The sequence below is a fragment of the Cynocephalus volans genome, chromosome 14, assembly GCF_027409185.1.
Source record: "Cynocephalus volans isolate mCynVol1 chromosome 14, mCynVol1.pri, whole genome shotgun sequence".
Lineage (NCBI taxonomy): Eukaryota > Metazoa > Chordata > Mammalia > Dermoptera > Cynocephalidae > Cynocephalus > Cynocephalus volans.
Window position 1 is genome coordinate 64288643 of NC_084473.1, and position 13541 is coordinate 64302183.

At 43.7% G+C, this 13541-nt stretch overlaps 1 protein-coding gene across 1 annotated transcript; it reads right to left on the minus strand.

The window, feature by feature from the left end:
* Positions 1 to 5814: 5814 nt before the first annotated feature.
* LOC134362762 (uncharacterized protein C2orf78-like) lies at positions 5815 to 12121 on the minus strand (the record flags this gene model as incomplete). Its single annotated transcript, XM_063078005.1, has 3 exons — positions 12028 to 12121; positions 8390 to 9154; positions 5815 to 7547 (listed from the first exon to the last, which is right to left on the minus strand). Coding segments are annotated over exons 1-3 (2592 nt in total), but the record flags the coding sequence as incomplete, so codon positions are not given.
* Between the last annotated feature and the right edge of the window lie 1420 nt (positions 12122 to 13541).

Below are 13541 nucleotides of genomic sequence, written 5' to 3' on the forward strand. Positions count from 1 at the left end.
GAAGTTAATATATTAGTACAGGGAGACAATTACAGATGAAACCTCTTGGTAGATGTTGTTAGTTTTCTGAACCACCGAGGCTATTTGTCTGTTTCTCTTGAAGCAAACAGTCTCAAGAAGTGTCTGATTTCATTTTCTGTGCACAAGCTCTTTAAGATCTAACATTAGAAAGGAAAGGGTTCAGAAAGAATAACCAATCTATTATCCTAATAAAACATATGACGAAACAGATTTTGTGAGAGAGTAAATGGTTTGTCCGAAGTTACACAGCTAGTACATGTCAGAGCCAAAACTGAAATGAGGTTTCCAGATTTCTGGTTCAATACTTTACCCCATTATTCTAAAGTGTCTTGACGGTACTACTACCTTTAGGGTTAAGAAATCCAATGAAACCCTAGAAAGTTCCTGTCCTTACCTGACATGGAGAGAGACGAGGAAACGTCAACTGAGGACACACAGGATGAGGAGACGATACTGGAGGATGTCTGGGTGGCAGAAGCCAAAGGGCGCATGTGTCCAGTACAGAGGTTACTGATCACTGGCCACTGGCCACTGGCGATGATTCGAGTTTATTGACACACAACTCCATGGAAACCCCAAGATTCTACCACGTGGCAGTAGGTTGGTGGGCAAACGATGTCACAAAACAGGCAGTTTAAAGGTATCCAGTAGCCAATAGGGAGGTCAAATTTCCAACAGGAAGTTGAGATTGGACGGAGAGAGTGGCAGGAGCAGCATCTAAATGTCTGAACTCTGGGGAGGTTCAATACTGCAAGGCAGACATGATAGTTCCACGTTCCCCTGGATCATCTCAGTGCTTCTTATAGATGTTCATTAATATAATTAACTAAGAGTCATTTATATTTTGTATGTTATTTTTAATGGAATATATAATCTTATACATTTCTAAGTAGATATTACATATTCAGTTAATTAATATCCTTGGGGAGGAAGGAAAGGGACACATAGTGTAAGCAATAGCAGTTGTTCTGAAACTATTTCAGTTATTTTGCTTAGTGAAATTACTGCAACTTTCAGGGAGCAAAGGAAGGGATTAAAGGGCTCTTTCTGTGCCTTGGTTGAAGACTAGGGTGAGTGTGCCTTGTAGGGAATGATGTAATCCACGGCTCTTCTCTTAGTTTCTTCTCCTTGAATCCTACCTTCCTTGGGCTGGGCTGTGCTGGGCCGGGCCAGGTGGCGCCAGATCAGACTTGCAACTCTCTTCTGCTCTCCTTTCTTCCCCTTCATTTTAGGCATTGTTTCTGAGATGAGCCTTGATGTTGCCTTCTTATACTCGTGGATGTTACTTCCTGCAAACTTCAAGAAGCAGCGGTCTTCCCTTCAATGCCCCGATGCTTTGAATAATGGACTCTGCCTAGTCAAAGCCAACACCAGAGTGGTAGAAGATACAGGTAATTGCAGACGTTCCTTCTTCTGGTCTGTGGTCACAATTCTTTTGCCCATAAGTTGCTACCTCTGGCTCCTTGCCCTTCTTCATAGACATTCTGCCATCCTGCTCTTTTATACGTGGGAAGCATTTGGGATGTTTTCTATTTTCTCACTCGAGAGAATCCAGTGTGGCAGATACTGTAGCTTCCTCTCCCTTGAAAACAGCCACTGGAGAATCTTGGGCATCTAGGATTTTTCCTATGCCATGCTTGAGTGCAATGCCAGGCAAAATGAAGAGAAGAATAGTTAGAGAAAGAAGACATCGATGGAAAATAGGGAACGGGTAAGGCAAGGGCACAGGAAAAAAGAGACTCGTGTACTTTTTGGTTTCTGTAAAAAACAAGTTGACATTCTTTGGCCTCATTTTGTACTAGCAGAACAGACAATTCAATGTGTGTGTGTGTGTGTGTGTGTGTGTGTGTGTAGATAAATGTTTTTGACGTGTATAGGTTTTATGTAGCTAGAGAATCCAGAAGCTGCCATGGATTTGTACACTGAAGAGAATAGTCATAAATGGATTTGCTTTTTTTGTTTTATGTCATATTACCTAATGTATGCCATTCATTATTATGTTTGTAGAATAGGGATTGTTTCTAAATGCTTTGGTTTTTCTACATGTTTTTTTTCCACCCCTAGTCCTATGTTTCAAAAATCCAACCTGGAAGACATATTGCATGTTCTTTTCTCTTGATTAGCTTATATTGAAACATCACAAACTAACTTGACCTGATGGATTTTGTGGAGAAAATTAAAGAGGGGTCTGTGAAAAAGGCATTTTGGTGAGCTATACCACATTAAGTGTGGTGTAACTTATGTGCCTGAGCATAAAGAACAGATGTTGCTGTCAGCCCACTTGGCCTGGTTGCCTTTGTTTTTGTTCCCCTGTTTAGTGCTTTTCTCACCACCTTCTCTTGTGACAATGATAAAGTGAGTTAAGACTGAGTTGCTAACGGTTGATATGTGGATTAAGCTGGTTTGGGGGAGGAAATGCGTGGCTAGAATCATTTTTCATGGTGGCAAGCTTTCAGGCACGCCTAGAAATATCTTTCTGGGGACTTTTCTAGTGGCAGTGAGAAGGTAGCATTCGATACAAGATGCTAAGAGCCCAGAAGAAGATACATTGATAGGTGGGACCTGTAACGATCAGTATTGCTTTTATAGACTTATTTTTCCCATCTCTTCCCGTCATGCTCCTACTGCTTCTTACGCAATTTCAGTGATTGTATGTGTGCATCTGTGGGGGTGATGCTTATCTGAGAAGAAATTGTGAAAGGTGTGGCAGGGTAGACATATGGTTTAAGTTTCCAAGTGTTTTTCACTTTGAGCTTAGCTTCCCCTCTCACATAGCTTACTTCCATAATACTAACATGGAATGTGAGGCTAACAATGTATACGAAGTGTCTGCAAGCCAAGCAGTGTCTATTTTCTCTATGGTCACACAGAAATCAATGGCATCCATAGCTACTACATGTTTGGCTGGGTGATATGGATAGGGAGGAGCGTGGTAAGAACAACAACGTGTTTACATATGAAAATGCTCAGTTGCAACATTCAATTCTATTTAGGCAAATGCTTATCATAGTTTGGTCTCCCCTGGTTCCTTGCCTCTGTCACGATTTTCTCTCCACAGTTTCTAGCCACTTAACTCTAGCTCCCAGTCTCAGCATCATCTTAACCTCCAAAATGAATCTCAAGTTTAGGAGGAAGAACCTAAAGAGCTTCAGTCTAACACTCTGGAACTTCCTTACGTCCTACCCTGACTAAAGCCTCCGTTTTCATAGTCAGGGTGTTATCTTGTTCCAGAGACCCATTCCCTGCATTTCGTACCCATCAGGATAGCTGGGATTGTCTCAGTGCAACATCCCCAGACCTAAATGACATGAATCAGAACGAAAAGAGCTGAGAGAACTCAGTACACAATTAAAAATTTTAAATATTCTAAGAACTAAACACCAAACTAAACGCAACACAAGGGTAAATGAAAACACAAGAAATACTTTAAAATGAAAAAGAAGATGATAGAAATGATTCTAGAGAAATGGCAAGTATAAAAGGTAAGCAAAAAAAGCCAGGACAGTTCTGAAAAGGGTAGTGCAAATAAACAGAAGCATTTAGAATAACACAAAAATGATATTTCAAGTCAGTCGGACGGATTACTCAATAAATTGGGATGCGTACATCATGTTGGGCTACATATAAATAAGTTCCCTGGAAGGATCCAAAAAGTGGCAAAAGTAGATGTCTCTGAGGGAGGGGTGAAGTGCTTGGCTGAGAAATGGGGAAAATGGTGAATTTCCACTGAATAGCCTTTTGCATCTTTCTAATGTTCTGTCATGTCAATCTATTACCTCTCAAGTCTGAATGCCTGGGTTCAAATTGCTCCCCCAATTGCTAGCACTTAATTTTGGGCAAATGCTTGACACTATCGCTTTATCTGTGAAATGGGGTGAGTACCTTAGCCAGGTGCTGCCTGGCACAGAATAAACTCTCTCTACATGTAAAGGACTAAAGAAACAACCCAGTGTCCAGCAGCTCTTGAACAGATGAACTGAGGTGGTATGTCCAGAAAATAGAATATTCTGCAGTCGTGAAAAGGAATGACATAGTGACAGTCTACAACATGGATTAACTTGCAAACATTATGCTGAGTGAAAGGAGCCAGATACCAAAGGTTACACTATGTGATTCCATTTACAGCATGTATATGAAATGTCTCCAAAAGGCAAATCAGTAGAAATTGCCGGTTGCCTGGAGCAGGAGTAGGAGGGAGGGGGTAGAGAGGACTCTTTTAGGATGATGAAAATGGTATGGATGAGGCAGTGGTGATGGGTGCACAACCTTGTGAATGTACGAAGTGCCACCGAACTGTGCGCTTCTAAGCGGTCGATTTTACGTTGAGCGAATTATACCTCAAAGACCAGTTTTACTGCTGTAAAGTACTAACTCTCCCGTGGTGACCATCGGCTGCCGCATTTCTCCCTTGCCCCCTCCCCGCCGTCCCTGCGCTCCCCCCGCCGTCTCCCACCCGGTCTCCCTCCCGCGCGCGCCACCAGGACGCCCGATGAGCGCTCTGGACCTTTGGGCGCCCGCGTTCAGAGCCATCGGAGGGCCACCAAGTGGGCACGCGCACCCCCGCTCTCACCTAGAAATGGAAGCTCCGGGACGAGTTTTCTCCAGCGTTTCGGTTGATGGGGATGGTCCGGGAAGACAGCAGGCGCCCGTGTCGGTGGAGAACTTGCTGGGCTTTTCACCTTAATATTCAGGCCCCTCCAGAAACTGATCTCGTCCACCCAAAACCTCCAGATGCTGTGCTCTGAAAGCCAGGTTGACCGCCTGTGGGCGCTTGCAAACACTGAGGACTTGGGGGGCTCGTAGGCTTCCAATGGAGGCCTTGCTCCTTTGCGTGCAATGCGACCCCAGCCCCAGCTGAACCTGCTACTGAAGTGGCAGGGTGATAAATAATATTGGCCTTGCACGTTGCCAAGGTTAACTGAAGTAATACATCTTTCCGGCCCGGTTCATAGGTGTTGAGTGCATAGAGATTTATATTCCAAGCCCTGTTTTGGGTGAGCCTCATGCTGCTGCGATTCACTTTGCTAGGCCCCAGGTTATCACCTGCCTGCAGGAAATCTGTGAGCTCTTGCCACTCCCCTGGTAGATTCCCCTGTGTTTAGTATTCACCTTTCCCAGCTCTATTCACACATGCATAAGGTAACCCAAACCCGTTGGAGATATGTCCTGATCGTATTTTCTCAAAAGCTATCTGGTAGGTCATGAGACATAAAGCCATCCTGTGTCAGAGATTTTTTACATTTCTTCTGTTCAGCCCAGACTGCTCTTCAGCCTTCTTCAACTTTATCCAAATTTTACTCTTTTCACCTAACCTCAGACTCTGCATCTCACTTTTGCCATTTCTCCTATTTCTGATTCTTTCTATGAGCCCATAAAATCTCTCCACTTATGGCCTTCCTAGTCCTGAACTGGGCTGCTTCCTCTCTCCTCAGGTCTTATCCCTTTATTTCCTGTTCTTCCACCCAAGTTTCCTTTCCTTCTCTCTAAAGCAGCCTTTGATCCCCACCACGACCACCAAGGAAAAACCACAGTAAAGAGCATCGGAAAACTCAACAGGCTTTTTTATTACTCAGCTATTAATTCTAGGACATGTGTTTATTCAGTTTCATTAAGGTTTAAAAATATATCAGAAGAGGGAAATTTGTATCTATCTATCTATGTGCATATTATATCTATCTATATTCCTATCTATCTATCTATATCTATCTTGTGTCTATCTACATATATATGCAGAAAACCAGCTGGTACCCAAAGTGGCACCAACAATCTTAGAAGCTCTTATTTTGCATAGCCATAGTATCTACCCATTTCCATCTCTTTTTCCCTCTCGATGAAATACTGCACTTTCCCCAAAGATGTACATTTGGCAGCATTCTCACGCTCGTGCTCAGCCAGCTTCTTCATGGCCTCGCGCTCTGGCCTCTGCTCTTTTGTAATGGGCGTTGACATTTCTGGCTCAGGAACATTTGGATTCCTCCATGGAATTCGTTGGTAGCGCAAGTCTTGGAGTGGATATTGGGTTTGAGGCTTGTGTGGTGGCTGGAGTTTGGTCACAGCAGTGGAAACGGGCCCCTGCCGCAGAGAAGTGCAGGATGATGTTTTGTCGGGTGCGGGCCCAGAAGCAGCCATCTGAGGGACACTGGGCGACCTAGGGTTGGTCAAACCTGGTTGGGTTGTGTTGATTGGAATTGGCTGAGCTGGCCTGGCAGGACCTGTCAAGGATGCATTGGCAGGAGCTGGTTGGGATGGATTGGCTGAGTTAGTAGCACCAGGCTGGGCAGAGTAAGCCATAGCAGGCCTATGTGAGGCCAGAGACTGTGGCCTCCGAGGAGCAGGTCGAGGTCGAGGCCTGTCCAGGGTCAGAAAAGGCAAAGGTATCAGCCTGACCTTCCCAGGAGGTGGCAGCTCAAACTGGGATGGAGATGGAGACTCCTCTTCAGCACTGCCATCTCGTTTCTGGGCCTTGAGTTGAGTTTTCTCAGGACTTTTACCCTTCCATGGGGTATCCGGCTGTCGTTTGATAGCTCGGGCTGGCTGGGGTTCTCTGGTGTTGCTAGAGTTTCCTAGGGCCCGAGAGGAAGAGAGCCCAGCTTTCTTGTCATTCTTCCTCCCCAGTGCATGAAAAACCTGCACAGTCTCCAGCATGTGCATGCCTAGGCTGCTTCGAGGCTTTTTGAAGACCTCTTGGCTAAGGTCAGGTTGATTTTTCTTCCGCTTCATCCTGGGAATAGTTGGCTTCCCTTCTGCCTGGACTTTGTTCCCTGGCTGCTTACTCTCTTCAGCTTTCCTGGACTGATTTTCTCTTGATCTTTCGTTTTTTTCCTGCCTGTGGCTCTTAGTTTTACTCACCCTGCTAGAGGCACCATTCTCAGGTTCGCTCTTAGGATGCTTGACCGCATTCACAGGAGCCCTGTCACTGGCTGCAGCACTGCAAACAACCACTTCTTCCCCTAACAGGCACTCTGGGTTCTTTGGCTGGCTTTTGGCTCTGGGAGCACCACTCATATGCTCAGAGGCTTTACGCCTGTTCTTCCTGACCTGATTGAAGGGACCCGTTATGGTACTCGTCTTGTCCTGCACCTGATTCATCTTGATGGCTCTGGTGTCTCTGGCTTTGATGGCTGTGAGATCTTTGGATTGGTCAAGATATTTCAAGGAATTCGAGATCTGGGGAAGGTGAATATCTTCCACCAGTTTAGGGGTGTTCGGAAAACCACTGCTGGGCTCAATCCCATTTTCAAGTGTCCCTTGGTACTCAAGACTAAGGCTGTTCTTTCCGAGACTGGCATTGTCAGGACCAGGAGGCTCCTTTTGTCCAGGAGGATCAATGCACGCCAGAATCTGCTGAATGTCAGGGATTTCTAAAGGGAGTAGTGGAAGATCTTGGTTTTCTATTGGGATGTGGTCGTCATCCAGAGGCTTCGAAACCTTGGTTTTCATCTCATCCGAATTCTTATGCTCTGCTTGTTCCTTGCTTGAAGGTTGCAATCCCAGGGAAGTCTCCATCCCAAAGGAAGATTCCATCACTACAAAGGAATCAAGGAAAAACTCAGTCCCTGGGTAAGTGAGATACTCCCCCTACATACATATACAGCAATCAGGCACCTTCCAACAGTGGGCAAGGCATTTCCACTAGCACTTCTTAAGGACCATGGACAGGACCTTGTGTTAAAAGATAGGCAGGGACCGGTCTACTTTGCTTGTGATCATTTGATCTCATGGTTTGTTGGTTTTCTTGGTATTTCATAGGGTTGTGGTAAGTGACTAAAAAGTGAACGTGATTTTTGAACTATGAAATGTTTTATACAGCCTAGTATTCTCATATGCAGTCCTTTCAATTCTCTCCACTCTTCTGAGGGAATAAGAAAACTTCATGTCAAGGACCAGGACAGAGAGTGGAGCCCTTGCTCATGAAATACACAAGCAAGGACGCATTCTGAGCCGGCTTGCTATGGGCAGGATCTCTGAACACAAGGTCTGAAATCCTGGTGTACATTAAGGGAAATTAAACTGTCACTACCACATAAGAATTCTGAAGTGCCTTCCAAAGAGACTAAAGCAGTAGATCAGGGAAGGCCCTTAATTACAGTGTGGTGGTGTAGGGAGACTGAGGAGCATGGCAGCAAACAGGGAGGCATCCCTTGGTGTGTTCTTGATGTTCTCTTGTGTGTAGCATAGATGGCATTGTAGTATCCCACCTTCCCACCTATATAGAGTCTGAAAGTGGAGAGCACTGAGCAATGGTGGTGGTTAAACTCTCAGGACCTAAACTCTACCTATCTGTGGACTCACCACTTCTCAGCTGCAGACGTGACCCTCCTTTGCAATGCTGACTTAAGTCCTCTCCCTTCTTGCTGTTTGGACTCACCTTGAAATGGAATTTCTGCCATGGATTGAGCGGACACCGAGTTGTAGGTTCCAGACGTGGAGACTGGTGTTAGGACATTTGTGGCCTGAAACTCCTCCAGCACCATCACTATCTCTGGTTGAGGGGCAGAGGCCCTGCTTCCCGTGTATGACACAGAGCCATAGGACTGCAGGCAGGGGCCAAGCTCTCCACACAGTAGAGGCCCCAATTTTCCTTGATTATAGTAAAACATCTGGCTTCCTTCCTGGTAGGGAAGTGACAGGCTATGTCCCTGATTTGGAATCTGAGATGGTGTCCCCTGAACAACGCTGGCAGACAGTGATGGATACACAGGGACCACAGTATTGGCAACTGAAGTTTTATCATACTGGGCTGCCATAGACGTGGCAGAAACAGCTGTGTCTAGGTCAATGACAATCACAGTGTAGTCTTCAAGTGATGATGACTTCTTTTCAGTGCTTCCTATGGTATCCCACTTAAGAATACCTGGATAGGAGGCAGCTGAAGTGGAGATCTGGCTCAGGCCAGTCACCCCAGACAACATAGCTGTGCTAGAATGTGGGTAAGGGTAGGCACTACCTATGAGTGGCTGGAAAGAGGTGCCAGAGGCTGATGGCAGTAGCCATGCCGAATTGACAGCTGGTGCACGGGTGCTGGAAAAGTTGCAGACACTTCCTTTTATGGAAACTGCATTGTTCACCACAGGAAGAGAGAGCTGAAGAGAATTTGAAGCTCCAAGTACAGATGGATTTTGGAAATTTTCTGCAGGAAACAAAAGGGCGATGAAAGATCGATGAGATTGATAAACTTTCACTTTCTTTAAGGAACAGCATTATGTTAAGCTTGTTGCAATCAGGAAGTCTCTAATACCAATGCTCACTGAGATACCAAAAATCAAAGCTGATGATGTCCGTAAGTGCTGGAACACTTTGGTACTCTTCTGAGGAACTGCCTCTGCTCCAAGCTGGGCACAGATGTGCAGAAGACCCAAGTGGTCTGCTACATATGTTGTTCCCAGGTTAGAAGCAAACTTCTCCCTGCCCTGTCTTTCCCTTCAGCGGGTACTAGCATGGTCTCGTAATTATCTCCTAGAATCGAGGCATTTCAGAAGTAGGAGGCCCTTAGCAAACTTCAGTTTGAACATTCTCATATTACAAGTGAGGAAACTGAGGCTCACAGAGGTCAGATTGACTTAGTCAGGTTCTCTCATTTTGTTAGTATCATTACCAGGTTACAGACCCTGACTCCATTGCTAGTAGTCTTGCTCTGAGCAAAGGCCAGAAACAGGGAGAAATACAACGTTAAATACAGGCAATTTTATTTTGTCCATTAGAAAACTGTACAGCTACTACTATTGTAATCTTCGGTCTCATTTTGCTTGGGTAGGTCACATGCCATTTCCTAGAGTTCACATGTAAGCCCGTCCAGTTGGTAAATGTAAAGGACCATTCTTTACCCTCTTCAAACCTAGCTTCTGATCCAAAGTCAAAATGACTACCTGAGTGTTTCTCAAGAAATGCTTTTGGGAAAAAAAAAACGTTATTGAAACTCTTTGAACTTTAGGTTACTCATCTAAAAAGTGATCATCATAATAATACCGGGTATCATTCATATATGTATGAAAGTAATACATATGACTTGTAGAAAGGGAGATCACGAAGTTCTGGAAAGACAATACGACAAAAATCATGAAAAACGCATAACATCCCACTACGAAAAGGAACACATAGGTATTAATGAAAGTTGAGCTATAATGACTACAGCAGGAATCAAAGCTTAGTAATTTTAATCAAAAATGAAGTTCTGTTACCATAGATGTAATATTATGAAAGTGAATATTGGCTCCTCTACTTCAGACAATACTGCTAACCAAGAACAGACCACGAAAGAAGGTGACTTTGAATGAACCAATACACATAGACAGAGCAGCCATATTAATATAAAGGTGTAATTAGCAGGAAAATGCAGCAAATGCGAATGTATAGGGAGCCATAATGTCTGCCGGCAAATATTTTAATAAAAACTGGTAAAAGTAGAGGGCAAAACAATAACCATAAAGGAATTCCTTTATTGTGCTCATTCCTATTTCTCTGAATATTACCCAGCAAGTAGCAGATATTAATCCTAGTTGAAATAGATAGTTCAATTGATAGAGCCACATAAGGAGAAAGAAAAGTATCATGAAGGTTTTTATATTTATCCTGCAAACAGATTATAATCATCGTCAACATCTAAGAAAATGTCTCCCCAAAGCCTAAAAAGATCACCTAAACAGAATCCAGTTTTAAAAACAGCCCAAGGACTCCACGAATTTGTTTGGATAAAAGCGAAATTACAGATGTGGTGCTTGACGTTTTCTTTTTCTTCTGAGGTAGGTCGTTCTTTATATTCTTAAGTCTAAAAATGGTTAATGACTGTTCATCAGTACGCACTCTGATTCAGGAAGAAAATAATTGTAAAGATGAAAAGCAGCCTTTACTTGACACCTACCTAGCACGCAAAGGAATTTGTCCTTCTGATGCAAGTTAGGATACATCATTTTTGAAAAACACAATTTTATTTTCAATATGAGAAAAATCCATACGGTTTAAAACTCAGGAAAAAAAACACTTAAAATTCTGTTCCCTCCAGCTCCCTAGATAACCACTTTTCTTAATTTTTTGTTTATGCGAAACATCATTTCTAAACCATTTCTTCACTGTTCATTTATAAAACTGTCAAGTGTCATCTGAGTTCAAAGAAGAAACAGAAAAAAACCAGGCAACTAAATATGACTTTCCTGGTGAGCTGCTTTTCCTAGTGACACCCTGCTGTAGCCTTAGTTTCCTTCTTAGTCCGGTCATCTAAGCACTTGCTGACTTCATTTTGCCCTGCTCTGAGGAGATTTCCCTCTATGCTCGTGCCCCTTTCATATAAAATCTCGAGTCCCCTTCAGCATTCCATCACAAACTGCCTTCTTTTTTCCTGAGAACTCCTGCGTGCTCTCCACCTCTTTCATCTAGTTTCCCCTTCCTCATTTTTACATTCACTTGCCCCTGTCAGTTCCTGTTGGCCTGTGCTGGATGAAAACAGTTGCCAAACTTCCTTGCCCTAAGAACATCTGTCTCCTTCTGGCCCGCTACTCTCCATCCCCTCTCCCTATATGTCTTCACCTAGTTTACACAGAAAACGCCACAACAAGTGAATGTTACTTTTTGAACAGCACTGAATTTGAAATACTGGAGTTAATATATTACTACAGGGAGACAATTACAGATGAAACCTCTTGGTAGATGTTGTTAGTTTTCTGAACCACCGAGGCTATTTGTCTGTTTCTCTTGAAGCAAACAGTCTCAAGAAGTGTCTGATTTCATTTTCTGTGCACAAGCTCTTTAAGATCTAACATTAGAAAGGAAAGGGTTCAGAAAGAATAACCAATCTATTATCCTAATAAAACATATGACGAAACAGATTTTGTGAGAGAGTAAATGGTTTGTCCGAAGTTACACAGCTAGTACATGTCAGAGCCAAAACTGAAATGAGGTTTCCAGATTTCTGGTTCAATACTTTACCCCATTATTCTAAAGTGTCTTGACGGTACTACTACCTTTAGGGTTAAGAAATCCAATGAAACCCTAGAAAGTTCCTGTCCTTTCCTGACATGGAGAGAGACGAGGAAACGTCAACTGAGGACACACAGGATGAGGAGACGATACTGGAGGATGTCTGGGTGGCAGAAGCCAAAGGGCGCATGTGTCCAGTACAGAGGTTACTGATCACTGGCCACTGGCCACTGGCGATGATTCGAGTTTATTGACACACAACTCCATGGAAACCCCAAGATTCTACCACGTGGCAGTAGGTTGGTGGGCAAATGATGTCACAAAACAGGCAGTTTAAAGGTATCCAGTAGCCAATAGGGAGGTCAAATTTCCAACAGGAAGTTGAGATTGGACGGAGAGAGTGGCAGGAGCAGCATCTAAATGTCTGAACTCTGGGGAGGTTCAATACTGCAAGGCAGACATGATAGTTCCACGTTCCCCTGGATCATCTCAGTGCTTCTTATAGATGTTCATTAATATAATTAACTAAGAGTCATTTATATTTTGTATGTTATTTTTAATGGAATATATAATCTTATACATTTCTAAGTAGATATTACATATTCAATTAATTAATATCCTTGGGGAGGAAGGAAAGGGACACATAGTGTAAGCAATAGCAGTTGTTCTGAAACTATTTCAGTTATTTTGCTTAGTGAAATTACTGCAACTTTCAGGGAGCAAAGGAAGGGATTAAAGGGCTCTTTCTGTGCCTTGGTTGAAGACTAGGGTGAGTGTGCCTTGTAGGGAATGATGTAATCCACGGCTCTTCTCTTAGTTTCTTCTCCTTGAATCCTACCTTCCTTGGGCTGGGCTGTGCTGGGCCGGGCCAGGTGGCGCCAGATCGGACTTGCAACTCTCTTCTGCTCTCCTTTCTTCCCCTTCATTTTAGGCATTGTTTCTGAGATGAGCCTTGATGTTGCCTTCTTATACTCGTGGATGTTACTTCCTGCAAACTTCAAGAAGCAGCGGTCTTCCCTTCAATGCCCCGATGCTTTGAATAATGGACTCTGCCTAGTCAAAGCCAACACCAGAGTGGTAGAAGATACAGGTAATTGCAGACGTTCCTTCTTCTGGTCTGTGGTCACAATTCTTTTGCCCATAAGTTGCTACCTCTGGCTCCTTGCCCTTCTTCATAGACATTCTGCCATCCTGCTCTTTTATACGTGGGAAGCATTTGGGATGTTTTCTATTTTCTCACTCGAGAGAATCCAGTGTGGCAGATACTGTAGCTTCCTCTCCCTTGAAAACAGCCACTGGAGAATCTTGGGCATCTAGGATTTTTCCTATGCCATGCTTGAGTGCAATGCCAGGCAAAATGAAGAGAAGAATACTTAGAGAAAGAAGACATCGATGGAAAATAGGGAACGGGTAAGGCAAGGGCACAGGAAAAAAGAGACTCGTGTACTTTTTGGTTTCTGTAAAAAACAAGTTGACATTCTTTGGCCTCATTTTTTACTAGCAGAACAGACAATTCAATGTGTGTGTGTGTGTGTGTGTGTGTGTGTGTGTGTGTGTGTAGATAAATGTTTTTGACGTGTATAGGTTTTATGTAGCTAGAGAATCCAGAA